This window comes from Populus alba, chromosome 11 (genome assembly GCF_005239225.2).
Source record: "Populus alba chromosome 11, ASM523922v2, whole genome shotgun sequence".
NCBI classification, from domain to species: domain Eukaryota; kingdom Viridiplantae; phylum Streptophyta; class Magnoliopsida; order Malpighiales; family Salicaceae; genus Populus; species Populus alba.
Window position 1 is genome coordinate 16,206,804 of NC_133294.1, and position 7,957 is coordinate 16,214,760.

Consider the following 7,957-nt stretch of genomic DNA (forward strand, 5'->3'; position numbering starts at 1 on the left):
ATGACTACGAAAAAAGAACTCCAAATATCATTTCAAGCAGTTTTAGTTTGACAAGATTAGAAACTTCATGTACTACCACAGCATCAGTATCTACTGTTAGGATTTGCCATTAATGGGCAACCTAACCTAAGATATGGGATGACCATTTGTCAATGGTGGTTGCACCCACCATTGACAAATGCAGCATGTGCAGTTGAAAGAAAAGGAGAAGCCACCATTTGCCTATAAAAGAGGCATGTGTTGAGAGCTAAATGTGAGAGTGTGAGAGTGCAATAGAGAGGAAGAGGAGCTGCTGTCATATGCAGCAGAGTGTGTGAGCTGAGAGTTGAGTGGATGTAATCCTACTCTATGTATTTATTGTAATCCTTTCTCTATCTCTAAATAAAATGGATCTCTCCCGTGGATATAGGCGGTTTTGCCGAACCACGTTAAATATTGTGTTAGTGTGCTTGCCCTCCGTTGAGTAAAGATCAGTACATCACCGGTCGGAATCCCCAACATCTACTTAGTAGATAAATTTACTGTTTTTACTGCACAGAATCAAGAAACTTACTACAAATTACCTGATTTTGGATTTGTTTGCTTGTTTTACGTTGCATCCAACTTGGTTTCATCAGAAGCATGAGTTTGTTTTGATGTGAATTCAATGGAATTAATCGGACAATGGATAAAAGTAATCACGTTTTGTAATTTGTTTATACATTTTCTATCTATGGAATTCGATTCCAAAGGCTCATCAAACGCACAAACCAAATGCTTTGGATACCTTAACAGAAGCTGTCCAAAAACGTTGTCATAACATTTTGAAGCAGATGGCAGAAGACTTCCTTGGTGATCTCATTTATTGATTCTGGACTTCATCTTCCAGAAACAAAAAATCAAGAACTGGCAGATTTCAGAAACAAGAAAAATCCGCACCAACTGGAGCAGAAACAAGAAGTTACTAGCATGGAAAGCAATCCCCACAATATAACTTACACTGTCAACAAAGGGTTGATCAGGCAAAACAGCAACAATTCCTGATAGGAATGCAATCGCTGCTGATTGTAGCGCTATACAAGTTAGCAAGGTCGCACTTGCCAGGTAGTAAACATAGGACTCATCGTTACTAATAGCTCCCCAAAATATTATGCATGCTGCAATTATGGAGCTGGTCATGGCAATGGCGTCCGAGTAAACAAACCATCTCAGATTTTTGCTTGACTCCAGTAATGCTACGCCTTGCTTGCGGCCAAGATCATTGTTAAAGCCTCCAGGAAGTGTGAAAGCTGCTGCAAACGTTACTGTTGCGATTAGTGTTGCTACCATTAAGAGGGTATTTCCCATTCGCTTGTAAGTTTGAATCCTGGCAATAGCTTCTTGGTCTGTACATGGGGGATTCTTTTTCCCGATGATTCGATTAGATACAGGGATAAGTTTCCTCCATACGCATTTGATTATATTCTGCAGTGTTAGAAGAGTATGGTGAATACAATGTCAAGCTTTTATATGTTGTTTTTCATAATACGAAATGCACCTAACAGCAATTACTTCTGAAAGCTATGAAATCATACTTACACAACGATATATAAAGCATGATTCTCTGATAGATCCATCAATATCAAAAACTGATTGGCCAGTTTCATTTCTGGCTCTGTGGTCCACTCTTTCATCCCATATCAAGCACCGCAGAATCCGAGTTTGTCTTTCAATAGCAGCCAAATGCAAAGGTGTGTTCCCGCCATTATCTGCTTGATTTATGAGCCATTGTAACTCTGCTATTTCCACCACACATCTGACCACATTCACTTTTCCACTAAGAACGGCAAAATGAAGAACACTCCTACCGTTCAGGTCCAGAAGCTCTCCAGAATCTGGGCAGTAGTGGATAATTCTTTCTATTACATCGGCATGACCATTCCTGGCTGCAACATGAAGGGGTGAATGGCCATTTTTATCCAATACATACGCAGTACACTCGTCAAATTCCAGCAATCTTTCAACCGCCCTGCGGTCTCCGAGGGATGCAGCATAATGGAGTGCGGTCCTGCCATGATGGTCAGCTTCTGTGATGAGGTGTGGTTTTGCTCTCAGAAGGATCTCCATGATATCTGACATCACACAGAAAACGAGTTAGGATCTTCAAATAATTCAAGAGCTTGAATTCTACTAAGTACGAGTCATTTCAAGTTTAAAAGATGAGGATGTGAGCTTAAAAGATTCAATTGACAGCCATGAGCCATTTGATGTGGAGAGGTAAAAAGAAAGGATTGTCCAAGCAGAGGACAGTACCTGAATGTCTCTCTATCACAGCAGCATGCAAAGCAGTTTGGCCCTCTGATCCCCCATGAGCTGAAGCTGGAGTTGATATCAGAATCTGACTCAAAACATCCTTCTTCCCTTCTCTAGCAGCAAGAAACAACGGCGACTCGCCGGCATAATTTTCAAAACAGGCCAACTTAGTATCAACCCTCAGCAACAACTTTACGACACTCATATTACCGTTCCTAACAGCCTCGTGTAGAACTGTATTATTCTCCTTGTTTCCCTGCCTCAGGATGTCAAACCTGCCAGTTTTTCCATTTTCAGTGCTTATCCTTTTTGCAGACAGAACTTCTTTCACCAGAAAATCAACAATAGACAAGTGTCCACACCTTGCAGCAACATGTAGAGGACTGTCTCCACTCGAATTCGGCCTTGTAAGAAGAGACCTGCATCGATTATAGATTTCAACGACAACTCCTTTATGTCCAAATTGCACAGCAATATGGAGAGGTGTATTCCCTTGTGGAGTAAGTTTAGTAAGTAGCCTTGGATTTTCGTTGAGAAGTTGAAGGAGAATATAAACATTTCCTGATTTTACAACTCTGTATAGCCTTGAATCCATGAAATCCTACTGGCAAACAACTATCACCACTCTATGTGGGCATTTTATTCTAACGACGATGTGGTTTCGGGCGTCCACTTGAACATCTTGACCAAGAACATATAGGACAATCAACATTCAAAATTCCGACCGCCTTTGAGGTATGTCTGTAAATTATTAGTCAAGAGAATATTTATTAGTTATGTCTAGTCACTAAATATTTGTTCAAAGCTCAAAGTCAGTATCAAAATCAACATTGACTGGATCAAATATCAAAGCACCAAATTTGAAAGATCATATGATGCTTGAATGAGCATTTAATTAATTAATTTATGACTGAAAACCATTTCAACATAAATGATATCATAATGTATTAAATAAAAAGCAGAGAACTTAAAATTACAATTCCAAGATGGACAATTAGCATATTTTTTGTTCATATTCAAGACATTTTATGATGTTATATATGTCTGAAGGCAAAAAGCATATTTATGTTAGTAATTAGCTATTTATGAAGATAGAAAGCAAGTTTCTGTTGGTAATTAGTATTACAATTTGATGGTGCCCCCAAAAATAAAATTCTTTGGCTTGCCGTATGGCGGTCAAGCGTGAATTTCTAGAAAGCTCAACGATTAGTACACATTACAAGACAAAGTTATTTTTTCAAAGAAAATCAGTATGACGTCGTGCTCTCCTCTCCAATGTTCATGGATGAATTGTAAGTACGGGCGCTATCTTTATCGCCAGTAACTACCTCCCTCAACTTGTCAATGGCTATTCCCTTCCAACATGTGTGTCTGCATGTATTTTCCACTAATGAAACAACAAAGCATCACAATCACTGACTCTTATTTTGAGATCATTTGAAAGAGAAAACAATTATTCTTTTTCACGAGGTAAGCTCATAAGGTATTGTTGATATTTAAAAACTGATTCGTTTATACGCATTTGCGTGTTGAAAATGAGATTAAAAATGTATGTAGAAGCGTGATAGCGGTTGCTTTTAATATATAAATTCATTAAAATAATTATTTTTTTATTTTTTATATTTTTTTAACATTAGTGCTTTAAAACAATCTAAAAACACTAAAAAATATTAATTTTAAATTTAAAAAAATTAAATTATTTAGAAACACGAGTTCAACCGCGTTCTCAAACGACTCTAAATTACTACTGTAGTCATACCATTTGCCTTACTTTATCATTTAGGTTGGGTCAATATGACCCATAATAATTCATTGAGTCCGAGTGGTGATTTTAAGATCTATTTTGAACATAATTAAGAAAGTTTGTCTCTAATCATTTTTCATCATCTTAGATCTAACTTTCATATTTTTAAAGTAAGGATTGAGTTTACTTGTTGGATACATATCATAAATCATTGTATTAGGATATTAATAGTCTTTTATCATAAATATATCTTTATTATTTAAGGAAAACTTTTACAAGAGAATAATATGTATTTTTATCATTACAAGCAAGAAGAATATAACTTACTTTAGATGAGATATAAAAAATAATAACAATTTTTTCTATTATATAACAATCCCTTTATCTAGCGCTTTGAAAGCTACTTAAGGCCTCTAGTTGCCATAAAGATAGGTGGCATCTATAGGCTTTTCATGGACTGCGATCCTAGGCCAAGACATGTAGGCTTTTTAATATGGGCTTTAATCTTGTGTCTAGGCTTAAGTATTCTTGAAAAAAAGTGTCTCTTTATTCTTTAGTCAATAGGTGTAAAAGGATACAATAATGTATGAAATAATGGATAGAAAATATATTGTGTTTGAAATGCTTAGGCTAAAAAGTTATGAATTGTTGTGTTTATCTGGTGACCCTAATTATTTGTAGATCTTAATCACTTCAGCTCATCTTAAGAGTTGCATTAAATTAATTAGTGAAAATATTGGTGTCTATCATTGAATTTAGTGGCTGCGGTTTTATTGGTAAAATGATTGGTGAATGTTAGTGAAATGTTAGCTAGAAATATTCATTGGTCGAGTTTAGGCTAAAAGGTTGTGAATTGTTGTGTTTGCCTGGTGACTCTAATTATTTATAGATCTTGATCACTTCAGTTCATCTTGAGAGTTGCAAGAAAATTAATTAGTGAAAATATTGGTGTCTATCATTGAATTTAGTGTCTACGGTGTTATTGGTAAAATGATTGGTGAATGTTAGCTAAATATTCATTGGTCGAGAAAAGAGGTACCTAACTGTATAGGATATGATGTGTGTTTGTACTATTGACCATTGGCTATAAAATATGATACTAACTTGCATAAAAGTTTGTGCTTAAAGAAAATATTTCAGCAAATTATAAAAAATATCATGTGTTTGGGTGATGCATGACACCATATTTTTATTAATCAAGAATTTAAAAACATGTTCATGTGTGCATAATGAACATTCCTTATGGTGAAAAAAAAGAGAGGAAAAAGATACATGAGAGAAAAAAAAAATTGTTGTATTTTTTTTTTTTTACACAAGTAAAGCACATGTCACGAGAGTACATAAAGTTGTTATTTTTAGTTAACATATACAGCCTACTTAAGATACGCAAACCTATCACCAAAATGAATCTACACACCCAAGTAATCAAAGATAGCAATCTTAAACCAATCATCCTGACACAAGATCTCAAAGATCATAAATGATGTCTAGCCATATTTGAAGAGTATGATGCCTTAGTAAAGAATGGCACATGGGAGCTAGTTCCCCTGAATACAAGTCACAATTTAGTTGGATGGAGAGGTGATTATTTTCAGTTTGGTTCGGTTTTTATAAAAAAAATAATCAAATCAGTTTTTTTAAAAAAACTGAAATTGGTTCAAATCGACCGGTTTCGGTTTGGTTATTTTAGAACAAAACCATTTTTTTTTTATTTGGCTTGGTTTTTTTCCAGTTTGGGTTCGGTTTGGTTTTTTCGGTTTTAGGCTTATAAAACCAGAACCGAACCGAATCGGTTGGTTTTTTAAAAATTCTAATCAGTTTTTTTCACGGTTCGGTTTTTTCGGTTTTTTTTTCTTGATTTAATTGGTTTTTTGGTTTTTTTTGCTCATCCCTAGTTGGATGTAAATGAATTTTTAGAACTAAATGAAAATCTGATGGTTATGTTGACATGTTTAAGGCCCATTTGGTTGCAAAAAGCTTCCACCAACACCCGGGAATAGATTACCAAGACACATGCTGTCCAGTTGTTCGAATTGTTCTTCAAGGCCACCTTTTAGAGAATGAAGCATGTTTTCATTCCTGAATGAAGCATGTTGCTATAGATTTTTACTTTGTTCAGGATCAAGTTCAAAATGATGCTCTTCGTATGGCTCATTTTTCTTCTAAAGATTTACTTGATGCACTTACAAAGCCTCTTCCGCCAATGTTTTCCTCAAGTACAAGATTGGACCTCTCTCTCTCCCTCTCTCTGTATCTTGAGGGTGCATATTAAAGAGAATCAGTTCTCGACTTATTCATATCAGATTGTATATTCAAATTAATGTACTTAGCTGTCTTACATGGATATAGGATTCTGTTTGTGACAACTTTCTAGTTTGTAGGATCTTCAACACTTCTCTCTTATTCCCTCGGTGTTTTCACACATTTGTTTGGTCAATAATAAAAGCATCAGTTTTGTTATGCTATCACGAAATCCTTTGGTATTTTTGCAAGAATTAGAGCTATAAATTTCCAAAAAAAACTACCAGTTTCTATCCCAATTTTTGAATATTGCTTTGCAGCATACTACCTGATCTAGTTTGAGTTCAAGGGATCATAGTTTTTATTCTGCAATTGCACTAGTGTTTTAGGTGCTCTCCCACATCTAACTTCTATCACAGAGGCAATGGGTGCTTCTACTCGTATTTTTCAAACGATTGATCGAACTCCTAGTATAGACTCGGAAGATAAGAAGGGGAAGGCTTTATCATATGTAAGAGGAGAAATTGATTTTCAGGACATACATTCTAGCTATCCATCAAGACCTGACACCCCTATCTTGCAAGGGTTGAATCTCAGGATTCCAGCTAGTAAGACAGGTGGTCTTGTAGGAGGCAGGGGCTCCGGAAAGTCCACATTCATTTCGTTAATTCAAAGATTTTAGCCTGTTTAGCTCACAATTTCTTAACACAGCTTCTACCGCACTAGCTTTCTAGCATGGTGAGAGGCTTTTGATGGAAGAGTTAATATCCAAGAGAAACTTTTCCAAGCGTTTTTTATACTGCTTATGTCATTGCAGAAGCTGGAAGTATGACCAATGATTTATCAAAAGGAGGGAATGACATTGGATCAGTGTTCGCAATCCTAGATAGGAAAAGCGAGATTGACCCAAGTAACTTGTGGGGTACACTGGACATCAAGAAAAGGTTAAATGGCTAAGTTGAGCTCAACAATGTCTTCTTTGCATATCCAACAAGAACAGATCAAATGATCTTCAAAGGCTTGAACCTCAAAATTGATGCAGAGAAGACAATGGCCCTGGCGGGGCCAAGTAGTTCTGGAAAAGCTACCATCTTTGGACTTTTCGAGAGGTTTTACGATCCCATGAAACAAGCAGTTTTTATCAACAGACAGGACATAAAGAGCTTCAATTTGAGAATACTGAGATCTCATATTGCACTAGTCAGTCAAGAACCAACACTGTTTGCTGGCACTATCCGCGAAAATATTGCCTGTGGCAAAGAGGATGCAAGAGAATCTGAGATACAAAAGGCTGCAGTTGTTGCCAATGCACATTAATTCATCAGGTATAAGAAATATTTAATCAAATATACTCAGATATATTCATATGAGTGAATGTAATGGTTTACAGGACAAAAATCCTTTACCTGGTTTTTCTTGAGAAGCTGCAAACGATAGCTATAGATCTCTTGTGTTTGATTTGATTTCTGCGTTTTTGCAGTGGAATGAAAGATGGGTATGATACCTACTGTGGAGAAAGAGGAGTTCAGCTATCAGGAGGTCAAAAACGAAGGATAGCACTTGCTCGTGCGATACTGAAGGATCCATCAATCCTGCTGTTGGATGAGGCAACCAGTGCACTTGACAGTGTGTCAGAGAGCTTAGTTGAAGAAGATGATGGTTGGCAGAACATGTTGCGGTTATCAAGAATGGAAAGGTCGT

General features: G+C 36.3%; 1 protein-coding gene across 1 annotated transcript; it reads right to left on the reverse strand.

The window, feature by feature from the left end:
- Positions 1-663: 663 nt before the first annotated feature.
- Positions 664-2,942, reverse strand: LOC140956189 (uncharacterized). The gene is made up of 3 exons (XM_073412801.1): positions 2,272-2,942; positions 1,558-2,090; positions 664-1,443 (listed from the first exon to the last, which is right to left on the reverse strand). The coding sequence occupies exons 1-3, from the start codon at positions 2,864-2,866 to the stop codon at positions 838-840; spliced, it is 1,734 nt and encodes a 577-aa protein (XP_073268902.1). The 5' UTR covers positions 2,867-2,942; the 3' UTR covers positions 664-837.
- Between the last annotated feature and the right edge of the window lie 5,015 nt (positions 2,943-7,957).

Excerpts from the sequence above, each read along its gene's own strand:
- LOC140956189 (XM_073412801.1), bottom strand. The coding sequence starts at position 2,866 with ATGGATTCAAGGCTATACAGAGTTGTAAAATCAGGAAATGTTTATATT. Across the intron at positions 2,091-2,271 it reads TGTGATAGAGAGACATTCAG|ATATCATGGAGATCCTTCTG; the intron begins GTACTGTCCTCT and ends GTGTGATGTCAG. Across the intron at positions 1,444-1,557 it reads CATGCTTTATATATCGTTGT|AATATAATCAAATGCGTATG; the intron begins GTAAGTATGATT and ends CTAACACTGCAG.